A 27,077-nucleotide genomic window follows, 5' to 3' on the forward strand; every position below is an offset into this window, starting at 1 on the left:
TAATTTACAAATTTTATTTTCTTGCCCTTGAGAAGAAAACCCTTGAGGTTGATCTATGTAAATTTCTTCTTCCAAGTCTCCATTTAAGAAAGCTGTTTTTACGTCCATTTGATGAACTTCTAGATTGCGCAAAGAAGCATTCGCAAGAATCAATCGAATAGAAGTTATTCTCGTAACTGGAGAATATGTATCAAAATAATCAAGACCTTCTCGTTGGCGATATCCTTTTACCACCAGTCTTGCCTTATATTTATCAATTGATCCATCAGCTTTCATTTTCCTTTTGAAAATCCATCGGCAACCTAGTGGTTTATTTCCCGGAGGAAGATCCACTAGTTCCCATGTATGGTTTTGCAAGATAGATTCTATCTCACTATTAATTGCCTCTTTCCATTGAGGCCCTTCAGATGAGTTAATTGCCTCATTATACGTTTGAGGTTCACTTTCCATCATGAAAGTAATAAAATCTGGACCAAATGATTTTTCGGTTCTAGCTCGTTTACTTCGTCTAAGTTCAACCTCAACTTCATTCTCCTTTTCTTGTTCATCTAGTTCAAGAAATCTTTTTGGAGAACGTTGTTCTTCATTAGACTTATATGGAAGTACATGTTCAAAGAACGATGCATTTCTCGATTCCATTATCGTATTCTTATGAATATCCGGAATGTCCGATTTAAATACAAGAAAACGATAAGCACTACTGTTATGTGCATATCCAATAAATATACAATCAACAGTTTTTGGTCAAACTTTCACCTTTTTAGGTAATGGTACGGCTACCTTAGCTAGACACCCCCACATTCGTAAGTATTCATATGATGGTTTTCTTTCATGCCATAATTCATATGGACTCTTATCTAGCTTCTTTCGTGGAACCTTATTTAAAAGGTAATTAGCTGTCAAAATAGCTTCTCCCCACATGTTATGTGGTAGACCAGAACTTAATAGAAGTGAATTCATCATTTCTTTTAATGTTCTATTTTTTCTCTCAGCTGTACCATTTTGCTGAGGAGAATAAGGTGCTGTCGTCTCATGGATTATACCATGTTGAGCACATAGCTCGGCAAAAGGTGATTCATATTCACCTCCTCTATCACTTCTTAACACCTTGATCTTTTTACCAAGTTGGTTTTCAACCTCATTTTTATAAAGAGTAAATTTCTCTATGGCTTCATCTTTACTTTTAAGAATATACACAACAATATTTTGTGTTATCATCAATAAAAGTAATGAAATATTTTCCTCCACCACGTGTTGGTGTTCCTTTTAAATCACACACATCTGTATGAATTAAATCAAGCGGTCTATTACTTCTTTCAACGTTTCGAAAGGATGATCTCGTCAATTTCGCTTCAACACAAATTTCACACTTGTGTTTCTTATTAATTTCGAATGTAGGTATACTACTCAGTTTTATTAATCGATGCATCGAATCATAATTAATATGACCTAGTCTACCATGCCATAAAATGGAAGACTCCAACAAATAAATAGAAGACTTATTCTTTTCATTCATACTTGGCTTAACTGCCATTACATTTAGCTTAAAAAGCCCATCAGTAGCATAACCTCTACCTACAAACATTCCACCTTTGGATAAAATAATTTTATCCGACTCAATCACAATTCTAAAACCATGCTTACTTAGAAGAGATCCGGATATCAAATATTTCCGAATCTCTGGAACATACAACACATTAGTTAAAGTTAAATCTTTCCCTGAAGACAACTTTAACACCACTTTTCCTTCACCTTGTATGTCAGAAGTGGCAGAATTCCCCATGAACAGCTTTCACCATTCTTCACTTCTTCGAGGCTTGAAAATACTTCTTTGTTGGAGCAAACATGTCTTGTAGCTCCTGTATCAACCCACAACTCTCGTGGATTAGATCCCACCAAGTTAACCTCAGATATCATCGCACATAGATCCATGTCCGATAATCCTTGAGTCAAGTTAGCCTCTCGAACTCTTCTCGGCTTCTTGCAATCGGAAGATCTATGGCCCATGCCATTGCAATTGAAACACTTGCCCGTGAACTTCTTAGAGATTCCTCCTTTAGGATTAAGGCTCCGGTTTTTGACAAAAGAATTATGTTTCTTCTTGTCTTTACCATGCTCAACCACATTTGCTTTAGCCACATGTTGACTAAAGTATTTCTTTGAGGCGCTTTTATTTTCCTCTTCAATGCGTAGACGAATCACCAATTCTTCTACGTTCATCTCCTTTTGCTTGTGCTTAAGGTAGTTCTTGAAATCGTTCCAAGACGGTGGCAACTTCTCAATAATAGCAGCCACTTGGAAAGTTTCTCCCAAATTCATGCCCTCAACATGAATTTCGTGCAAAATTACTTGGATCTCTAGAACTTGTTTAATGACTGGTCTTGAATCTACCATTTTGTAGTCCAAAAATCGACCGACCATAAACTTTTTTACACCCGCATCTTCTGTTTTGTACTTACGTTCATGTTCTTTGGCCGTATTCTTTTCACTGTACACATTGTACAATGAATCTGATAAACCATTCAGCACGTAATTTCTACATAAGAAATCTGAATGGTGCCAAGCATCAATGGCCGAAGCCGCTTGCACATCAACTTTCGGATGCACGTTTGCATCCGACGATGAAGCCATGTTTGGCTCATCGATTTTGGGAGTGGGAGGATCCTCCGTGAGGAATCGCGCAAGACTTAGGGTCGTGAGGTAGAAGGAACATCTTCTGCTGCCATCTTTTAAAGTTTGAGCCATCAAACTTTTCTGGCTTATCCAAATGGTTAGCAGGAACCGGCATCCTCATGTTAGAAGTAGGTGTTTCAGTAGTCATTTCTGAATCACAACCAGAAACGTGTAAGAATCTGAGATAAGTAATATTTGCTAACTGTTTTAAGATTGTTGGTAATCTTATCTCATAAAAATTACACGTAAATGATATATGAAAAATAATACAATGATAATAAAACAAATACAACAGATTATTTAAGAAATGAAGAAAAATCTTCTCGTTTGCTCCGAGGCCTGTGGAATCACAGTTCCCTTAAAACAGTTTCACCGTCTCCCGTTTGTGCTGGAGAGTTTCGTCGGTGGCTGCTTCCCAGGGTACAACGGAACCTGCAATGATTTAGCACAGAAAACCACTACAACAACGAACTAGACAAAAAAACATGAATCACAATCACCGGGTTTTGCACAAGAATGGTCGAGTCAAGAAACTCGAAGAACACTCACAAGAACACTCACAAGAACAAGGAAAGACTTTAGAATTCTAGAGAGAGAAGTGATGAGATAATGTGTGGAGAGGAATACAATGTGAATGGATATTTATAGTTGAAAATTAAACTCATAATCAATTCTTTAATCCAACGGTCACTAATCCATCATCCATTCATCCAACGGTTATCGTTGCTTGCCTTTTCATCATCTTTGCAAGTTACATCATACAATAAATATTTTGTAGTTACAATGACAATTAACATCATTTGTTAATTGCCTCATTCAAGACATTTATGTTAATTATAACAATTAACAAATTTAATTCACAATGAATTTGATGTGAATTTCATTTGGATGAAATTTCACCTTAATTTACATTTGAATTTCATGTGAATTTCATTTGGATTAATTTCACTTTAATTCACATTTGAATTTCATGTGAATTTCATTTGGATTAATTTCACTTTAATTCACATTTGAATTTCATGTGAATTTCATTTGGATTAATTTCACACTTAATTCACATTTGAATTTGGTGTGAATTTCATTAGCCCAAATATCATTTCCATTTAATTAATGGAATTAGTTTAATTCCAACAATAATTTCTCTTATATTCCTCCTTACATGGCTTCAAACCGTTTTCCAAATGATAGTTTATGGTGATTTTTGCATTTTTAGAAAAATTGAAAAATTCTTTGCTGAAGAACAACAACATTAATGGTATGGTGTGTTTGCTGGTGTAGTGGCATGGGAGACAAACAACAAGCCCAAGCTCTTGAGTTCAAATCCATAAGTTACTTGTTCTTATTTTCTTTTGGTGGATTCTCGTCTCTTACTCCTCATTCCCTAATTTTGCCTGATCCTTTCCAATAATGTTAGTGCCCTAACAATTAAAAGAATTCTCCAATTCAATGCGTGGTTGTTGTTGTTATATATTTTGTCTTGAAATAACAATAAATATATAAATAAATGATGTTACAAAGAAATTAATTAAAATACAATATTGTAACGCCATTTAAAACGGCTATGGTATCTCCCTAGTTCCGCATAGCTTAATATGTGTCGTCTCGTCGCGGAAACGTGGCAATATGGGAGGGAGATGTTATATCGCGGGGTCCTAAGTAAGCATATGCTTTAAATAATTGTACAAAAATTTTTAAAAGGGGTGTGTACCTGTTGCGTTGGTATTCAAATTTTAACAAAATCTGAAAATATCAGAAGAGAATGTTAGAATTTAAAAATAAATTCCAAACGGAGCCTTATCCAAAACATTGATTTAAGAAATATCCCGAAAATATAAAATATCATTTTCGAACCTTTCGGGATTTTTTTGAAAATGGGTTTGGGTTCCAAAATTATAAAAATAATTTTAGATTTTAAAAGTGAAACCAAACAGACCTTAGGATCGGAGCCCTAGGGTCTGGGTTCGGTTTGACCGATCTAGGCTCGGTCGGGCTCGATCAAGACTGGGGTGGTCCGGACTAGGGCTCGGTCGTATGGGTCAATGGACCGAAGAGCTCGGTCCCAAACTCGGGCGGCTTAGTCGAAGACTTGGGAGGCTCGGTCCTTGGGTTAGGTAGTTATCGGTCCTAGGTCTAGGATTAGGGTCAAGTTTACTAGTCAAAGAAAAATATTTCTGGAATCATAATAAAAATTATGACAATAATTTATTTTTATTGGTATTTTTGGGAATTTTGGGATATTTTATTTAATTGGTTTAAGTCATGAATTAAACATAAATCATGATTAAATCATAATTAAATATTTTCACCCTCTTCTTTGATCTATTTTGGGTAAAATAAATACAATATTTTATCCTCAAATTATTTTTGGAATTTTGAACAATTTTCGTAATTAAGGTTTAATTATCACAATAATTAACCCTTAATTATGATTTAATTTCTTTTTTAAGTTATTTTGAATATAAAAATTCAAAATATTATTTTAATATTATTAAAAATAATAATACTATTTGAAAATAGGGTAAATCTAATTTTCATGCTTACAAATATATAAAGAAAAAAATCATCAATTGAGATGTTAATTCGAGGCATGTGTTTAGCACACTTTCCTTAAAACAGTTTTACATTCTCCTCTTTTGCTGGATCTTATCACATATGACTATCTCCTAGGGTAAAAAGAATCTAGTAGTGATTCAAAACTAGATCAATACGCAACAAACTTGATAAAGTACCTGAATCGATCATCGGGTTTCAACGGAAATACGACGAGTCAAGAACTCAAAGAACACTCGATTGAGTGAATAACTCAAAGAACACTCGATTGAGTGAAGAACTCAAAGAACACTCGATTGAGTGAAGAACTCAAAGAACACTCGATTGAGTGAAGAACTCGAATAACACTCAAGAAAACAAAGAAAACACCTTTCGAATTCTAAAGAGATAATGAAATGAGTGAAGAAGAGTGAGATATATGAAAGTTTCAACATGTTTATAGCTGAAAATTAAACCATCACAATAAATTTATTTATCAATCCAATGGCTGATAATTCATCCAACGACTGCCATTCTTAGACACTTGACATTTCAAAACTTGGGATATGTGTTAGTTAACTATAAAAGTTCCGAATCACTAATTTTGGAGCACTACAACTCCCAAAATTTTAATTTTTGAGTGAGGAGTGGTCAGTTTTGAACTTCATATTGAACGTTTTGCATTGTTTTGAAATGTCATTATGCTCAAGATCTACAACAAAAAATCGAGATGAAAGAATTAATAAATCATTCTCTTAACTTTCTAACTCAATTGGAATCACTCAAAAAAGTCAATAATTGACGATTTCTTAAAAAAATGTGTCATGGCTTATCAATATTTTCAAGATTTTTCAAAACTTTCAAGGTGTTCTTTATAGTGCCCAGAAACTAACAAGGCTATTTTGAAGAATCCGACGAAGAGATACTTAGGGAAGAAGCTAACATGGACGCAACAAATTCAAAATTTTCCTGATTTTCGATCGATTGGTTAAGCCTGCGCGTTGACCTTCGACTTGACTCGCTTAACTCAACCTTACCTTGTTCGATTTGACTTAGTTTGACAACGATTGTTGGTTGTCGTAGCTTCTAACGAGTGAGTGTCACTCTCCAGCGTCGACCACTATGTATAGTGGTTCTCCAGCGAACCTTCGGGGATAAAAAATCGTTTTTTAATTATTTTCTATTATTCCCTTGGCATCTGAAGTGTTTTTTTTGTTTTTTTTAAAAAAAAACGTAAAAAATAATATTATACTCAAAATTCACCATTTTCCGAGCCGATCACCACAAAGGTGTTAAATTGTTCAAATTTTGAGTATTTATGAAAAGACGTGCATTAACCCACTCGAGATGGGCTAAAGAGTGTCACTTGGAAAAACATAAAAAGTTGCATCTCTATTTGGAAATTGCTTTGGGTTCGGAGCTGGAGTTGGGTCCGAGTCTACTAAGAAATCGAGAAATAATTTTTCGATGGATTTCTAGTTACATTTCATTTGAACAAGTGTAACTGAAAACGATGTTTAATAAAGTTATTACACTTCAAATTCACCATTTTCTGAGTCGATCATTATCGAGGTGTCAAATTAATCAAATTTTGAGTATTTAGAAAAGTTGTGTTTGAATTAACTCGAAATAAATCAATAAATATTTCATTATAGTCTTCAAGTATGGACATCATATTACACCACATATATTTATTTTAATTATTTCTGTGTAAAAATAGAGTTATAAAGAATGTCCCTCTTAAACTCTTAAACGAGTTTGAAAAAAAAAATCTCGTTAATAAACATGTGTCCAAATTTAAACAAATAAGTACCAAATTATGAACCCACGTTAATTAAATGTAGAAGGGAGAGATATAAAAAGGGCGGCATACTCGAACCATTTCCTGTCCTACCCATCTTTCAAATAATTTTTCCCAAACTACCCACCTTTTCATTCACATTCCCAAACTACCCACCTTTCTCTCTCTAAATCATTAATCAACCTATTAATTAACTCACTTTCTATCTTAACCCACTAATTAACTCTCTCTCTTTAAACTCATTAATTAACTCCTTTCTTTCTTTCAACTATTAATTAATATCTTCACTTTTAAACTATTAATTAATTCAATTGAAATATATTATATAAATATTAAAATAAAATAACACATATCTTTTATTTTTATTTAAATCTATAAATATAATATATATAATTCAAATTAAATACACTAAATTAAATAATTTAAATAGCTATTATAAAATAAAATAGAATACATTACATAAAAGGGAACTTGAAATAAAATATATTACATAAACATTAAAATAAAATACATTACATCACAATAAAATACATAACATAAACATTAAAATAAAATACATAATAAATATTAATCACGTTCAATATACAATAAAATGCATATTTTATCTTTATAATTCATTTTTTTTATATTTGAAACTACGACGTTTAATGACCTTCAAAATGGTCAAACTTATTGTCAAAGGTCAAGAGAATTATTTGAAACTGTTGAGAAAAAAACATCATCACACAAGGTTATTCCATACAATGAACAAAGAGGAGTCTTCGAAATCGTTAATGCACAATACAGAACCATAAATGGATATTGGAAGGGTGGTAACAAACATAATGTGAATTTATATAGAGGTTTTTGCTCTTGTGGAAAATGGAGTAGATATCATAAAATTGAATTATAAAGATAAAATATGCATTTTATTGTATATTGAACGTGATTAATATTTATTATGTATTTTATTTTATTGTAATGCTTATGTTATGTATTTTATTGTGATGTAATGTATTTTATTTTAATGTTTATGTAATATATTTTATTTCAAGTTCCCATTTATATGTAATGTATTCTATTTTATTTTAATTTATAATAGTTATTTAAATTATTTAATTTAGTGTATTTAATTTGAACTATATATATTATATTTATAGATTTAAATAAAAATAAAACATATGTGTTATTTTATTTTAATATTTATATAATATATTTTAATTGAATTAATTAATAGTTTAAAAGTGAGGATATTAATTAATAGTTGAAAGGGAGAGAAGAGTTAATTAATGGGTTTAGAGAGGGGGGAGTTAATTAGTGGGTTAAGATAGAGAGTGAGTTAATTAATGGGTTGATTAATGATTTAGAGAGAAAGGTGGATAGTTTGGGAATGTGAATGAAAAGGTGGGTAGTTTGGGAAAAATTATTTGAAAGGTGGGTAGGACAGGAAATGGTTCGGCATACTCTTTTATCTATCTTTTTTACTTGGAAATCGTGTATTCAAAGAACCTGACGTGTGAACTTTGTGGAGATTCATAAAGACATGTAAGAGAAGATCAAAGGTGAGAATAACATTTAAATTCATAAAATCGAATGAATATCTAATCGTATTTCGGTCCATTGAAGGATCACCTTGAACTAATTTTCAAAGTTGTTCTTGTATGAAGGACTTTACAAGGAACAATAATCTGTAAGATAAATTGAAGCACAATGTCCTGTAGGACGTTACTTTTGAATCGCTTACTTTTATGCCTCAAATTATTTTTAAACAAAAATAGTTTATAGAAAATTAATTGACGACCCTTTATGAAACTTTGAGGGACGATTTATTGTAAAAAAAATAATTTAAATGCTAAAAAGTAAGTTATGAGAGTAATTTGAGGGTAAATATAATATTTATTTATTTTAAAAAATATTAATAGTTATTATAATAAAACAAATTAATTAGAAAAATATGAAATGTTATAATATAAAATTATTAATATATTATGAATTTAAAATATTTAATTATTTATGAAATTTGAAATTATTTATTTTAAAATTCGTGTAATAAATACATTTATTATTTTAGAAAATTTATATATTGATTAATTATTAAATATATATTATAAATTTGATAATAAAAATGAGTGTCTATAATAATATTTTGATTTTTTAAAATAAATAAATTATTTTTGATTTTATTTAATTATTTTATAAATATAAAATTTTTAAGTTATTAATATTTTATAAGCAGTATATATATATATATATATATATATATATATATATTTATATATATATATATTTATATATATATATATATTATTACAAAAATTGTTTTTAATATATTATATTATAAGATTTTGGTTTTATAGTATACATGTTTTTAATTTTTATAGTTATTAATATATTTTTTAAATAATTTAAAAAATAATTATTTTTTTGAATATAAATCAAATTAAAAAAATATATATTATAAATAAATTATTAATAACGGAATTAAATAAATTAATAAATTTTAAAAATATTATTTTATTTAATAAAGAAAATATTAAGAATATATAATTTTAAATAATAATTATAATATAAAATAAATTTAAAAAAAATAAAATTTTAACATATTTATAATAGTTTTGAAATTTTTTATAACAAAATAATAATTTCAAATTTAAAATAAAAAAAGGTTAAATCATAAATTATATAATTTTCATTTTTTAAATTTTCAAACAATAATATTTATTATATAATCTAAAATTATATACACATAGTAAAATAATAATTACTTTATAATTATAATTTTACAATATATTTAATACATAAAATTTATAATAAATATTTATATTTATAATATAATTATTTTAATATAAAATAAAACTTTATATAATATTAAATAAAAATATAATGTTTTATAAGTTAATTTTTAAAATTTTAATATAAAATAAAAATTAAATATTATTTAAACTAATAACTTGAAAATACTTAAAATAATTTTATAAATATAATATAAATCTCATTCTCAATTTATAATATTTATTAATACTTCTTACCAAATTTTATATTTTAAATATTAATAATTATTATAATAAAACAATTTAATTTGAAAAAATAACTTTAAAATTTATTATAGTAATGAGGTGTATAGGCTTGTTTTCAAATTAAAATTAAATAATATTTTATAAAATATTTTTAAATTATATATGTAAAAATATTGATATTAAGTAATTGATATTATATTTAAAATCAAATTAATAATTAAATATTATATAATAATATTTTATTTTTTTTACATTAAATAAATTTTACATTTAAATCTAATATATTCATTCATATAAATACATTAAAAATATTAATAATAATAATAATAATTTATTATAAATAAAAAGTTCTTTAGGTGATTTTATACATTTTAATAAAAAAGTTTAAAATCATAAAATTTTGAAATTAAATTTTAACTTTAAAATGAATTTTATTAATAAAATAATTTGAAAGTATTTTATAATGTTTTATTAATTTTATTTTGTAATCAAAATTCATGAAAATAAATCTTTTTACAAAATAAAAATAAAAATAAATTATTTTATATTAATAATAAAAGTTAAATAAATATTTGATCATTTATTAGTTAAAATTGTGTATTTGTAAATAATAAAAATTTGAATATATAAGATATTGTTTAGGATTATTCTTAAAATATATTAATTACATTGTGATTTTTTATATTATTTTTATTTGATTTATAATTTTCTAAAAAATAATTTGTAATTATAACCTCATAAATAATTAATTATTTACAATTTATTATAATTTTTTTTCAAAATTGTGTTTATAAATTATAAAAATAATATTCAATATATAATTTATAAAAAAAATGTTATTAATTTAATATAAATATTATTAATTAAAAATAAAATAATTATATTTAGTTTTAAAATTTTAACATATCAGTTATTATATATTGGTTTTTTAATTTAATTTTTATTTTCAAAAATAATTATTTTGAGTGAATTTATTTATTTTATTTTACGCATAAAATTTTATAATAAAAATAAAAATATTTAGTAAATATATAATATATCCCAAGCACTAAAATTTACCTACCTAATTTATAAATTTAAAATAATTATTTTAATTTATTTTTAAATAAATAAAATCAAAATAATTAAGTTATGATGAAAAACTTAATTAAAAAAATAATTAGATTAATTATTGTGATAATGTAAACTTAATTAATTAAGTAAAATGGCCAAATAAAATAAATAAAACTATTTGGGATGAATTTGTACTCATTTTATCTCATAATATTTTTAGAAAAATTAAATTGATTAAAATAAATAATTTAGGATGGAATGTGATACCCATTTTATCCCAAAAAAAATAAATTATTTAACCCAAAGTATGAAAAACAATAAAATAAAATACTTTGGCAAAATATTTGTCATATTTATTTTAAATATTTTATGTATTTTAAAAGATTAAAAATAAAGTAAAATGTGAAAAAAAAAAAAAATTTCAAACTAACCTTTAAGGTTTTAAAATAAAAATAATAATATGTGATCTTATGTGACCGAAACATTGAAGAACGGCTGCAACAAGAACCAGGACTATAGGTAGGGTCGACCCTAGGTAAGCACGATAAGCCCTCGGACTAAGGCAGACCACTCTCCAGGGAAACATATTTATTAAAAATAGTAAGTTATCTAGTTAAATTTATTATAATTTTAAATATAAAATGTTGTAGTTTAGTGGTTCAACATAAAAACTTAGAACTTATATTTAGTTACAGGATTAAATCTCTCCAAAAACTATTTTTTATCAATTTTTTAAACTAGACCTAGGGCAACAAAAATATATAACATTTTTTCTATCGGGACTAGGGCATCCCAAAATTCGGGATCGGCTCTGACCATCGGATGAGCTCTGGATTGTCATCCAACGCCCTCAAGTTGTCCACGTCGCCCGCTGTAACGAAGCAAAGGCGTGTTCGCGAAGAAGGCAATCAACTAACGCCACGTTAGTAGAAACGTGATAGATGACCAAAACGCAACGTTGTGCTGACGGAACGCCAATGGACCCCGCGTCCGTATTCTCGCCATAAATGAAACTATTTCGTCCCCCGATCATCTTCTTTGTTGCGATCTCCGGTGGGATAAGAACAAGTCCTATTTTTAATTTCTCAAAGATTGAACTTAACCGATAGTTAACCATTTTGGCTGATTCAAAAGGTGAAATGATCACCCTACCACGGTGATAATTTTCCATATATTCATAGGCATCATCAATGCCTATTCCGACAATTGGTTAGAAGTGCAACCAAAATATCATAAATGGATTTTGACTGATTCAAGCCACTTGGTTGCATCAACCGACTTTGGGAGGCTATAAATAACCTCCCTTAACAATTTCAAAGCCAAGAGACATGATCTCTAACCTCAAATCAGGATTTACAAAAAAAATCGCCATTGAAGCTCAAAGCTTCTAGATTTTTTGAAATCTTGTTTCAAACCTTAATGCTTGAATCTAGACATCCCAAAAGTTTCCCTAAGATCATCCTTTAATTCATATTTCCAGTTTAAAATTGAAATTTGTATATTTAAATTTTTATAAGCTTGTATGTTGTCTGGTTCTTGAATTTCTTAGTTGAAAATCGATCTAAGGATCATTTACGAGCTTTCCGTGAAAGTCAAAATCGATAAATCGATCTTAAACAAAAAAAACTCAAATATGAATTTGGAAAAATTAAAAAACAAGTTTTCTATTCTTGGCTTAATTCTCAAGAACAACAACTTAAAAATTTCCACTACATGTTCTTAATGATGTTGAGCCACTATTTAGATTATGTTTGATCCATCCCGATCATTATTGATCAAAATCAAAATTTTCAAAATAAATGAAAATTATAAGTTCTTGAATTAGTCCAAATGAACCGTTAGTGTTCATGTTTTAGTATTAATCAAGTATATGGAGTATAAGGAAGTTATTGGTAAGCTCATTACACTTCATTACAACTTAAAAATCAAAAACTCGATTTTTGGCCCTAAATTGTTTTGAATGAATTGATCATCACCCATGTCGATTGATACCTTAGGATGATGTTCTTAATGTTCATGGGAGCTTTGTGAAGCTACCCAGACCATTGGATAAAAGAATCCAAGTCTCTATTAAAATTGAAAAACTTGCAATTTTGATATTCTTGAGTACCGAGAAATTCCAACTAGGAACAAGAGGTCCGACTGAGGCTTTTCAGCTAGGACTGAAAGGGTCCGGCTGAGGTTCTTCAAGTAGGATCGAAAGGTCCGACCGATGATTTTTACATCCAACCGAGAAACCAAACCTAGGATTGAGGAGTCTCGCACCCGATCAAGAACTCCCAAACCCAGGACCGATGGTTTCTTTACCTCGATTGAGGGACTTCTACATCATGACTGAGGATCTTGACCCCCGACTGAAGGGCTCTCAACATAGGACCAAGGGCCCTTAGCCACCGACTAAGAAAACAAATTAGGACCTAAAACATCGGTCCTAAGGCCGATTTGGTTCCACTCTTAAAATTCTAAAATTATTTTTGTAATTTTGGAATCTCAAACCATTTTCTAAAAATCTCGAAAAATTAGAAAATGGTTTAAAAATATTTTTGGGATATATTCCCACAAAAAAATATTTTAATAAGGGCTCATTTGGGATTTATTTTTAAACTCTAATACTTTCAACACTGATGTTCTTTAGGTACTTTCCTCCTTAGTCATAATTAGCAATATGTACTGTCATTTAAATAATTGTGGTTATAAATTTTTAAATAATGCTAAAATATACACATGTCCAAGACCGGAAGAATAATTGGTTAAAATAAAATGTTATACAACCGATTTTCAAAAGTCAAGTTTATAACTAAAGACCGTTTTAAAACGCGTACAAAGGACAAAAGTGCGAAAGCTCTTTTTCAAGTATCACCAAACTTCAAACTAAAATAAATCATTGGTGAAAAATGCGTTCGTACACGTACACCTTTTTTTATTGATCTTTAAAAGTCAATTGGCGACTTTATTTCAAATGAATAATCTTTTTAAAATTTATTTATATTTAATTTCAAAAGCTATTAGGAATTATTTAAAATCTTGTAAAATGATGTTTTATTTTAAAAAGATTCCTGATATACAAAGTAATGTTGAAATTCTCGAACTTTGAGCTACTTCGGAAACCAAGGGTTTTCCGGGAGTTAAATGTTTAACTTGAAAACATAAACTTGACTTTTGAAAAACGTTTTTCTCACGTTTTCAATTTAATAGGCATGTCTCAAAATGTACAACACATAAGGGACGCATATGTTTTTATCATATTAAATGGCTATACTTGAAAATTGTACAACACCCTAACCCTACTTGTAAAAAAGTATATTATTGAATTTGATACTTATACACTTATGTGCAAAAATTGTCAATGAGAAATGACAACTTGTTACAAAATGAGTGATGTTGCTAGAGGAAAATTAGAATGCAAGGAATCGACCACACCCTTTGGAGATGAGTCATCCGATAGGACAAATGCATTGTGGAGGTGGGGGGAATTCTTTATTGAGTTGATATTTCCTGGTTTATGGTGGCAATTTTACCCCCTCCACTATCGGCGAATGATACTCTCTTAGGATTCCCCATAGCATAAAAAGCCTAAATACTCTCACCAAGTCGGTTGTTTGTCGTGCCCAAACAACCAAAACCTCGTCACTACAACTCTTACATGACTACTATATATTTATTATGTGTATGCATGTATAGTCTAAGTGAACATCTCAAACATGTTCCTTCTTAAAAAAAACGCATTTTTTAAATGTTTTGAATTTTCAATCAAAGACAATGCCCATGCTGAAAGATATCGCATTGGTCCCCTAAATCGATAGTTTCCACGAAAAAGAGTCGAACCATGGGATATATGGACTAAGTCCCATCATGAAGTTCATAAACTTAAAGATAAACCACACCTTCATGATGCAAATGCAAAAGGAAGTGGAGCCCCGTGGGACGAGTATACTTAATGGGAGAAAGGAACATTTGTCCAACCATAAAAGAATTCTAAGCTATCCTAATGATAGACAACAAGAATATTCTACATCTGAAATAATTTGTAGAATCAATATCCTTAAGAAAGCTCTTAGTACAGATACACCAAGACAACATCCGATATTATTCTCAGGAAGACGTATATCGACTTCCAAAAATGGAAAAAGATAAAAGTAGGGAATGGAGAAATTTCTTTAACTTTAGGATCGCCCATGATGACAATAACGATCCTACTATCTCACTTATTCCTAGTATCTACAAATGATAAACCCTCCTCAAGAAACCTAGAGGTAGCATACCACATGCGTAGGGGAAATAAAGACTCCTTCATGTATCATTATGGCCGAAACGCTATTGGGTCTAAATGATTCGTACTTAACATCCATTATGAGCAAAAGAGGCTTAACTCATATTCACATATGGCTGCTCGACAAACTTGGACGTTTGCCACCCGTATGTCCCAGAGATATCATGTCCCCCTCTTCAATACCAAAGAATGAGGAAAGGTTTGCATGAATCTCTTGTAGAGAATGACGACAAAGTCAGGGAGTTACTCCTATGGTATCCCATAAAAAAGATGGCATACATGATGGAGAATAAACCCATGATCATGTTTATGAACCTGGAATGGGTTATCTTCTACTAACCCACAACCTCTTCAAACAGTTCGATTATGATTTTACGTTCTTTTATTCGGGAAATGCCATCGCTACAGATAGGCTAATTAACCACAAGGCCTATGTAGGATATCTCTAAAAATGGCACAACTCCTCCCAGATGAGTATCCTAGAGAAGCAAAAGAACTATCTGACTGTCATTCTTGAAGAATACAAGCAGGTGAAGAAAAATGAAGAGAATGAAGTTTCTAGTGTAGGAATAGGCTACAATATGACTTAAAGCATGTGATCTCTCTGTCAACACTTTTTCCTCTTTAGACGCTCTTTGTAAGTCTTAACAAGAGAGATATGTCTATAAAAAACTTAATGAGTATGTTTGTATAACAACTATATGTTTGCTTTTAAATCACAAAGGAGATGTTAACTCTTTAGGATTCATCTTACATGCATATGGATTGTATTGTACTTAATTAAAATTGCAAACCCTCACCTCATTCTCTTCGCAACAGTCCACGATTGTGACAACCTACACGGCTCCCAGGAAGAGATATCCAAAAACATGACATTTTATATGCTACCAGATGATCGAAGAAGTCCCAACATTTGAGATAGTCTCTACGACCGAATTCAGGGAAGAGAATGCAGCTTTGCAACATGTGATAGAACAACCCGCGTTGATCATGAATGCTCTAGCTAATTATTAAATACCGTCCACATCCCAAAACATACATTCTTCTCGATTTATTACCCCGCTTATCCCGGTTATGTTCACTCCCACCAATCCTAGTCATGTTAACCCTCTATCCTCTCCAATAGTGTTAGGGCCCTAAGAGTTAGGGTAATTCCCCCAATTTAGAGTGTGGAGGTGAAATTGAGACTACAAGAGGTGGATATATATAAAAGCTAGTATATGATTTTGATATAATAAAGTTGAGGTCGGTCCGGGTGGAAGACATTGTCGGGTAGGAAGTTTGGATGGGGCGACACATCTATTAAAAGATAACGCAGATGTCCTTAGATGAGCTCAACGAAAACATAAATCTTGTGTAGAACAGAAGGGTAAAAGCTCGTTTTATTCTGATTTTCAGTACGAATACGAAACGTGAAAGCGTGGCCTAACGATCCTTTAAATCTTTCGAATTTGAAACAAAATGTGTTAAAAAAGTTACCACATGGATAATTGTCTTGTGGCAGCCAAACATTCATAGAGACGTTGCTTTTTTATATTTGATGTCGGCTCTTCTTATCATTGTGAAGCAGAATTCACCAAGTGTTGGATTGTTCACCACCAATAGGGAACGTGAGTTGGGATTAGATCGTCGTGAGATATGTTTAGTTTTATCCTACTGATGATAATATCGCACTAGTAATTTAACATAGTACGACTTATCACAATCTTCTTCTCTTTTTCTCTAGAAAAAGTTCTAGAGAAGTTGAAAAGACAATCTTTCTTGGTCCCTTTGATGATTTTTCCTGCATCGGAGGGTGTCCTGTTTTATTTTTCACCACTCAGATTTGAATTGATGTTGTATTTTGTTCGATGCGACATTTTATTTAGCCAGATCGAATTTTTTATCCCGATTTTTTGTGATCCGGATAATTCTCTTAATCTTTGGTGAATCGTTTGTTCCTTATATCATCTGATTGTGTTGATGATACTTTCTCGAGTCTGTCCCCTTTTTAGCACCAAAGGAGATGAAGTTATTGGATCTTGAGTTTATTTTGATTTTTCCAATAAAGAGTCACTGAATAAGATCTTTCAGTCGGAGCCCTCTTATAGGTATCCTCCCATTATTTTTATGGGTTTCTCACTTTTATTGACCATATATGTATATGGTCAGTTATCCATTGGCATGACATTTTCCGGCATTGCTTATCAACCCTCGATCAAGGACAAAATTCAATGTCACTCGGAATATTTTGTAGAGATTCTCTGACATTGTTTAATTAGTTTATTCGGCTTGTTCTACTTCATCACTCATCGTTACGGGTTTTTGGAGTCTCCCTCCAAAATTACAAGATTGTTCGATATCATCATTAGAATTTTAATTATTACAAATATATCCTACTATTTAATACATAATTTTGTATTACTTGTTTTGATTTTGCTAACATGATTCTGCAATTTATTTTTCAATATGATCTACTTGTTTGAATTAATAAAAATTTATTTATTTTTTAAACTAAAAAAAAATTAATTTATTATTAAAAATAAAAAAATATTTAAATAATCAAATCAATTAGATGAAAATATTAAGGGACAAAATATATATAATACATTAAATTTCCTAAGTCTTTGTAACTATTATTGACCTTCATCTAAAAAAAAATGTCCAGGGTCTCACTTTGACGCATAATCAATATAGGCAACACTAAATTAGAAATAATAAATAGGCAATTAAAAATCAAATAACTTGGGTAAATTGATTATAATTTTTATTTATTATTAAAAAACCATGTCTTAGAAGAATCAAAGTTTTGTTTGATTATTATTACTTATTTTTAAATGGTCTCAAAATGTAATTTTATTAATATTAATTTTTTTTTTCTAATAAATCAAATCTCTCTTCTATCAAATCAAAACAACAAACATATAAAAGAAATAGCAACAAACTTTAGCCTTTTACCTAGAAATTCATTTTTTAAAATGATTAGTATAAAATAATACATAAATCTTGTTTTATGAACTGTATTTAACATCTTCATAGGGTGTAAAGATAAAATGGTAGTAATTTAACCAAATTAACCAGATTTTCTATAGAAAGCTGTTATTTTTTCAAATTAAATCATTCAAAAAAAACACAAGTAACAACAAACATAGAGATTCCAAGGAAAAGGGAAACAATTTCCTTCAATTACTGTAATTGAACATGTTATGCAAAATCATAATACCAGTCAGTCACAAATTCAACAAACAGAGTTGATTTTACTCGAAAAGTAATGCTCGAGCTAAGCAGAGTTAAAGAGATGATGATGATGACGATTCGTCATCGAGTTTACAACGATCCTAATACAGACAGACACAGATAGATTCTTCAATCTTCATTTCTAAAGGAGATCCTTCTCCAAACCATCAAAATAAGGATGTTCCATTGCTTTCTTAGCAGAGATCCTCTTTGCCGGTTCATAAGCCAACATTTTCTACACAAAATAATCAAATTCTCATTCATTCATTCATTCATTCAATCAAAAGTTATATAAGATGAATGAATGATAATAATAATAATACTCACAGTGAGTAAGTCCAATCCATTCTCATCCAGATTAGGCACCATAGAAGAAACCTTCTTCGGATTCCATTGAGGATATTCATGCCAATTTGGAAGTTTGCTCACTCCAGGCCACAGTTCTTCATTTGGAGTACCCAGAAGCCTGTTTTATTTATTTCACAATATTATATAAAACCCTAGAAATAGAGAATATGAAATAGGATTTGTTTATGTTTGTTTTTGCTTACCTGAAAATGTGCAGAAGTTGCTGCAACTCAGAATCTCCTGGAAAGAGTGCTTGCTTTGTCACAAGCTCAGCTACAAATCAAAAAGTTCAAAATTAATATTTTTCAATCTCAAAATACCCTAAACCCTAAAATACAAATTACAACTTTGTTTGATGTAGGTCATTGGATTAAATCCAAATTGATCATCATCCCATCATTACTAATCACTTTTTCAGAGATTATTTCAGACATTGATCTTAAATAATTCAGGTTTTCATAAACATAGGAAGGTCTTAGTGATCTGAGGAAGGATTGAAATGATGATTTACCAAATATACAGGCAACAGACCACATGTCTACTCCAGTTGAGTAATGGGTAGCTCCCATAAGAACTTCAGGAGCTCTATACCACAGAGTCAATATCTGTAACAATGACAAACAATTAGTACTAATTGTATAAATTTGATGAGGGTTTATCTGTTATAAACTAGTTTGAATGTACCTCATGAGTGTATTTCTTGATTGGAACTGTAAATGCACGAGCTAGCCCAAGATCTGCTATCTTGAGCTGCAGAGTCTTAGGGTCCATCAGAAGATTATGAGGCTTGAGATCCCTGCAATTAGCTTTCAATTAGATTTCAATTCTTGTTTTAAATTAGAATGATAAAATTACTCATTATTACCTATGGAGTACTCCATGTCCATGACAAAATGCAACTCCTTTACAGAGTTGGAACATCAAGCTCTGAAATATGAAAACAAAATGGTAAGATTAATTGATTGAGAAAAAGACTCGTAATGTAATGAATAATCAAATGATTGAATCCCACACCTTGACAACTTGAGGGGGAAGAAATTCCCCTGTTTGACGAAAAGATCTAATGAACTTCTTCAGATCAGTGTCCATGTATTCAAAAACCAAGTAGAGAACCGTCTTTCCTTCCTTACTTAGTCCTTGTTTAACATCTATCAATCTGCTCAAATTCACAACTTATAGATCAAAAACCTAATATCGATCGGATCTGGACTCCACGAACAGGAAATCGCAGATCGAAGCATTCAATTGATGAGATCTAATCATACGAAGAGAATAAACTAAAAAAAAAAAGACAAAGAGGGATTTTCATTTCTAGGGTTTTACCGTACGACATGAGGATCTCTAGATAACATTCGAAGCAAGGAGACTTCACGAAGAGTAGTTGGAGGGACACCTTCATCGTCTTCATGTAACCTTGTCTTCTTCAACGCAACGATTTTTCCTGTCGCCTTATCTCTTGCTCTGTAAACTTTCCCGTACGTTCCTTCTCCAACTTTCTCTAGCTTCTCGAATGCGTCCATCGCTGACTTCTGAACATTCTCCATATCTCTCTCTCTCTCTCTTCTTCTTCTCTTTCTCTCTCAAGATTAACGGGGAAGATGAAATGAAGTCCGGCGCAACAACTGATGGGGGATGGAGCGTCTGAACCCTTTCAGTTTATATAGGCTTTTTCGGAACCTTTTTGGTGACCAGCGGCAACGGCTACGTTTTCGAAATTCAAATTAGATGATTCTGATATATTACCGTAAATGTCCCTTGTTTTTTTAAAATATTACAAATGAGATTTGTTAACCCTAGCTATATGTGCCGTATAAAGTCTCAAATAAGACAGTGAATTTATTGTCAATGTTCAAATCACTCCTCAATCATTTTCATTAGATAGATTAATGTTAACCCCACTCAATAACATTAACTAATTATAAGTCTATATTTAAAGAGAGTTTTAGACGTATATTTTTAATTTATAAATATTTTGAAAATTTATGCTTTACCCTAGGATAATTTTGATATTGTTAACGTATCTTACTATTGTATTCGATATAAATATATTAAAAATATCGATAATTGTACATCGTAACTAATCGGTTGTCTCATTCACCTCAGCCCAACCTTTGTTCGAGTGGTGTAAGGAGCATTTGAATATCGATTTCAATGCTGGAACAAAATTATAAAGTTTTTTAAAACAAATCTGGACATATTCACCTTATTAAGTTCATAAATTACTTATATACATTTTTTTTAATATTCTTACAAATCTTAATCAAGAGGGTATGCCCTTACATGAAAACATGTTAATTTTTTTAAAAATATCTTAAAATAAATATATTTGTGTAAATCTTAGTTATGAATTGATTTTTTTTTATTTGAACAATAAAACTAATAAATAAAAATAAGTATCCAAAATGTAACCAAAGAGATAAACAACAAGATTAATTATTTCATAACCAACAATTAAAAATTAAAAAAAAATATATAAATATTTCTTCTTTTATCTAAAATGAACCACCCCTTCACACTTCCAAAATAAAAACTATTTATTTACTCTTTAAGTAACAAAATAAAAATAAAAACATTTCTCTTTATCTAACCAACATAATTTCAAAAGTGGGAACATTTGTTATATGATCCTCAACATTCCATGCCACAATATTAACTAAATCAACCTCAAACTTACCATTTACAACAGCTTAATAAAGAGACACAAGCTATATCTAGAAAATAGAGTAACAACTACTAAGACTCGAGTCGCAACTTTCAAACAAGACTCGAGTCACACATAATGTAGATACATATAGATCTTCGTTTGTTGAACACCTCAACCAATTCGACTACTTCGATTATGCATACATATAAAAAGTTTGGAAACGAAATTTAATTAGATACATAAACAAACAGTATCATGAACATAAAAACAGACTTACATCGATCCTCAATTGCTCGCGCTTCCTTAACATCAACCGCAAAGTTATACTCCTGATCGCAACATATAATTCTTCATCTCCGGTTCATCAGGAGCAGTAAAATCAACCTTTAACTCCAACTCCAACTCCAACTCCAACTCCAACTCCAACTCCAACTCCAACTCCAACTCCAACTCCAACTCCAACTCCAACTCCAACTCCAACTCGTTTAATAGCCAACAACTGGTTAGTCTTAGTATCCCCAACAACCAACCACCACCCTTCCTCCTTAGTTTTCGGATACATAGGAGCATGAACTGTCCAACCTCAGTCAGACCCTCCAAATCCTTCTCGAGAATCACCTGCAAACAGACAACATCCCCAGGACCAACATTCTCCCCATCCAAAACCTCATAATTCAAGTCGATGTTCTGGAATTGGTTACAGAATCTCGCTATATCCATCAACTTCCAATCCGACATTTGAAGCAGAGCGCCGGCGTTCATAATTCTCCATCTCTATTATATCAAAAACCGTCTCGATGATCTTCCCTAGATTCTCCTTACATATCTTGACCATATTTTTATTGAAATGTGGGAGTTGCATGAGCATGAAGTCACGCTCCCACATGGCTTGTGTAACCATTTGGCTAACCTCCATAGCCAGACTAAGTCATCCTTTACTCGAAATAACATCAACCATAGCCTGAAGTAGTCTATTAGCAGATAATAAAACCTCACATTGATTCAAAACCAGATTCCCTACAACCGTCTGTCGCGAGAAATGAGCTTGGAGTAATGCATTTGATTTAACACGAGGATAGGTGAGCCTTGGATTCTCTAACGAGAATCTCTGATGGTTAACTAGTTTCCTTAACCATTCATCTTCTCCCAATCGAATTGGAATTTGACTGTATTCGGACGTGGAAGATAAAATCTCCAAAAGACCTTTCAGCTTGGTCTTGGCAGTTAGAGAAGAACCAAACCGTTTGATCGTCATGTAACTAATGTAATAATAGGACGCGATCATGCCTAAATTGAGAGGAGATAGATCGATATCTTCTTCAATCGAAACACATTTGCTCAATTCGAGCTCGGTTAGAGTCGTTTCCATGAGCTCTGAGAGATGATCAGACATATGCCGGTGACTCATTCCCTGAAGATTGTTTATTCTCGATTACTCCATCTACGATTTCTGCGTTTAGATTATCGTGGAGAAAATGCTGTAAATGGCTTTCGACAGGAAACGATTCATACAAGAATTTCTTGTAATAATCTTTCTTAGGAGCATGACAAAGAATTATGCATTTTCCAGAGTTATCGATAAGAGGTCTGCTAGCATGACCCATCATCTGTAACAAATCCTCAATTGGATAATCACTGTCAGCGTTTCCGTGACTGTCCTAATACTGCGTTCCCATTACGACAACAAGATGGGCAGTTAACGACACTCCCCAACACATGGAACAACTCATAACGCAGGCCTGAATCTTACCTGTTTCGAAAAGAGTTCTAACGATGTCTTGATCGGTATCTGTCAAACCGTCGTGTAAATATCCAACCCCATACTTTAATGTCTCCTTCAACATTGACTCCTTATATTTACTTCCTTATCTAAAGTCTGCAGCAAGAACATCGGATATCCTGCATTATCCATGCAGGAGTATGTCATTAGATCAACCGGGGTTAATTGAACATGTTTCCTAGTTGGAACAAAAACAACAGCTGGTTTCCCATTCTTGGAATGCTGGATGATAGAAGTATAAGTCAGTTTCGACATGGCCTGCATTCTCGCATCAAAATTCGAGATGTCAACCCCATATATATGTATTTCAAGAGGAATTGGTCTAACACCAGGAGAAAAATTGAACAGGCCATGACTGGTTGCTCCAATCCATTGGCCAAGATCATTAGCATTCGTGACTGATGTCGATAAAGCCACTATTCGAATCTTGCTATCCATCTGACTCGAAATATACCTCATTCTCGATACGATAACCTCCAAGATTGAACCATCCTGACCACCGATCAAATACAGTTCGTCTACGATGAAAAGACTAACAAGTTGTATATCCTTGCGTTGTTTCCAACGTCGAGATAAAGCATCCCATTTTGCGGGTGTGCTTATTATGATCTGACCTTTCTCAAGGAGTTTCATGTCAATAGATGTTTCACCTGTTAACTCGAACACCCTTAATCCAAGACCATCTCCGAATTTATTCTTCCAATTGATGAATCTCTCCTTAGCCAGAGCTTCCATTGGTGCTATATAGACAATTCGCATGTTATTGTTAGCTTTTTGATGATTTCTTAATATAGCCAACTCTGCACAAATCGTTTTCCCACTTCCAGTAGGTGCTGCAACTAGTATATTGTCGTCTGTATTATAGAGGACGGTGAAAACTTGAGTCTGGACAGGATTGAAATGATTGAATTCATGATAAAGCCTTTCGTAAGATGGATTCCTTAATGCAGTCACAGGCAATGGTTGGAGATCGAGTAATTCGGTTGGAGGAGGATACTTTTCGGGTAGAATAAGGTTTCGGAAAGAAACAGGCAGCACAGATTGCGATTCAAGCCATCTATCTAAAACAATCTTAATGAAGTACTGACGTGGGATTGGTTCATAGATTGGTACTGTGAAGTTCAGAGTGTGGTCTTCATCAATGTACTTTTTCTTCAAGTAGAAATACTCATGGTGAAGTATACATTCACCGTCGTTATCCTCCACAATTACCCAGAACGGTTCGACATACCCATGAACTTTGTCATCCCATTGAAAGTCAGGGGTGATTGTGAGCTCGACTCTCAGGATGGTTCGAGTGATCGGTTGGACATGTGCAGACATGTTTAACTTTGGAAACTGATGAATGAATTTGTGAAGTGTCCTACCCATTTTAGGAAACCTGATCAGATCTCCTAACTCTTGGGAGGAAAAATCATAATATCTTTCCCAACTCCCAAGCAATATCTTTCTTCTCGAATTTCATTAAGATTCCATTGGGAATTCCATGGAATTGACGAAGTGTGTTTGTACACTCCACATCCTCTTGCCAACCATCTTACACAAGTTCAACGCCTTCTCAGCCAATTGCGCCCATCCTCTTTTCAAGACAATCTCGAAAAGTGCTCTCACGAGAAAATATAACATATGAGATGCATAAACTTAAGGGTGCGTTTTATAAAACTAAAAGGAATACTACATACCTGTGTTATGTACACCATGTCAGATGTCAATGACAATCCTTCAAGCTTTAACTGAGAAATGTAAGCTTGAAGAAGGACATTGATTTTGGCACTGGGCTCTTCTAGACTTTCCTTTATGGGAATTGGAGTGCGGTCTAAAAGCTTTGCATGTTCCATCTTCTCATCTTGTCTCACTGTTACATATTTGAACTCGTCACTAAGAGAAAACAGTCGACATAACTCAATATCACCCATTGTTGGCTTCAAATGCTCATTGTACGCGGAGATTGTTCCGTGTGTTATGTAATAGTAACTGGCAATGCGACCCAAATCTGTAACTTGAAAATATCCGCTCTTCCGGTCATACTTAATGAGGTTGTTCTTGTCCAGAATTGTGGCAGCAGAATGAATCTGCAAAATAAAGCAATGAGACAAAAATTTAAGAATATAGGAAATAAACACACCTGTTATGATCCAACATGAAAAAGAGGTGGAAACATTCATTGAAGGATTATCATTCATCAATGCTAGAGATTTCGTCATTATGTTACGCTGGAAAAATGCTAAATCGTTCATCTATTGAGGAGAGGATGTAGTAGAATTACACAAATCAGCATCACAAAAACCTGGATCTAAAGATGACAATTTCCAAGGAAATCATTTTAATTTACAAATTGGAGATCAAAACCAGGATTTTCATCTTCAAATTCGGTGAATGTTAGATTACTACTTAAACTTCCACAAAAATCACTCCAAGATTCTCAAGAAGTGGTTTCTTCTCAGCACAACCAGTCCTATTGAAAGCACTACTTATTCTCAGCAGATATTTTATAAGGCTAAACTTATCAAAATCTAGGTGCACTAACAACTTATTCTCAACTTCCCTATCATCACCTTCAGCGAGAATCTTTAGTATCACTTCAGCTTGCTTCTGACTCTGTTGTGGATCAATCTGCTGCCCATAGGCCAGAGAAATCTTCCGTTGCAACCAATAGGCATCAATATCTTCCACATTGAGGGTCATCCCTTCATTACCTTCTAGGGCATCATCTTCACCAATTCCTCCACCCATCTGCATAGCACCTGACCTGAGCCATACCCATCTAACATATCGTCCTCTTCATCTTCATCCTCTTGAACCATATCAAGGTCACTTTCTTCGTCGATTCTTAAACGTGTGATTCTTAAAAACAGATAAAATCTCATTAGCAGCTCCACTTACAATATTCAATGGCTACCCACATAATTGTTGTTGGATAACACTAAGCATAGCCCCGTACGCCGCTCTTGTTTCCTTCGTCGTTTCCTTCTTCCTAGGCTGGTAAACAGCTTCATCAGTAAACGACAGGATACTCTCCTCTAAACACCTCTTTTTGGTCTTCTGGACTTGGTGAGTTCCTCATCAAGCTCATGCGGCCTTCCTCTTGTAAGCACGATCGCCGAAGTTCTTCGAATCAATCTTCCCGTAGAGAAACTCTGGTTCAGCCGTGGGATCATGAGTTTCCATTGAGAATCTGTAGTGACAACAAAACTTGAATTGTCTCTGTATTCTTCAACTATATTGGCCATCTCAAACTCAAATTGAAGAAATTAACTGTCAATTTTTCTTTAGCAATCTCAAATTTTGATTTATGTACAAATTATTATTTTATTTTTTTTTCACTTTTTCCTTATATTAACTCCTCAATCATTTTTTAATAAATAAAATAAAATTTAAAACATAAAATATAATCATATATTTATAAATTTAATAATTTTTTTAATAATATTAAAATTTAATAATTTAAATAGTTATAATTAATACTTAAAAATATTATTTAATTAAATAAAAACATAATTAAAACTGAATTAATTAAAATAATAAAAATTGAAATATAAATATAATTGTATTATAATTAAAAAATATTATATAAAAATTTAGTTTATAAAATAATTTAAATATTATTAATTATAATTAATTAAAAATTATAATAAAAATTAATTTATAATTTTAAGTTTAAATCTAAATTTCTAAATAATTAACTAATATATTTTTTATTTTAATTAAAATTTAAATATATTACTAAATTATTTATATAATTTAATACAATTCTTTAAATAATTAAT

At 31.3% G+C, this 27,077-nt stretch overlaps 2 protein-coding genes and 1 pseudogene across 2 annotated transcripts; all 3 read right to left on the reverse strand.

The window, feature by feature from the left end:
• Positions 1-1,731: 1,731 nt before the first annotated feature.
• Positions 1,732-2,631, reverse strand: LOC124924182. Its single transcript, XM_047464255.1, has 2 exons — positions 2,203-2,631; positions 1,732-2,115 (listed from the first exon to the last, which is right to left on the reverse strand). Exons 1-2 carry the CDS (start codon positions 2,629-2,631, stop codon positions 1,732-1,734), a joined length of 813 nt encoding a protein of 270 aa, XP_047320211.1.
• A 15,825-nt stretch (positions 2,632-18,456) lies between these two features.
• On the reverse strand, positions 18,457-20,527 carry LOC124926332 (cyclin-dependent kinase B2-1). Its single transcript, XM_047466535.1, has 8 exons — positions 20,210-20,527; positions 19,901-20,042; positions 19,752-19,813; positions 19,571-19,682; positions 19,398-19,491; positions 19,090-19,159; positions 18,866-19,004; positions 18,457-18,773 (listed from the first exon to the last, which is right to left on the reverse strand). Exons 1-8 carry the CDS (start codon positions 20,428-20,430, stop codon positions 18,681-18,683), a joined length of 933 nt encoding a protein of 310 aa, XP_047322491.1. The 5' UTR covers positions 20,431-20,527; the 3' UTR covers positions 18,457-18,680.
• A 938-nt stretch (positions 20,528-21,465) lies between these two features.
• Positions 21,466-26,540, reverse strand: LOC124924183 (annotated as a pseudogene).
• Positions 26,541-27,077: the final 537 nt, after the last annotated feature.

The sequence above is a fragment of the Impatiens glandulifera genome, chromosome 2, assembly GCF_907164915.1.
Source record: "Impatiens glandulifera chromosome 2, dImpGla2.1, whole genome shotgun sequence".
In the NCBI taxonomy this organism is placed as follows: Eukaryota; Viridiplantae; Streptophyta; class Magnoliopsida; order Ericales; family Balsaminaceae; genus Impatiens; species Impatiens glandulifera.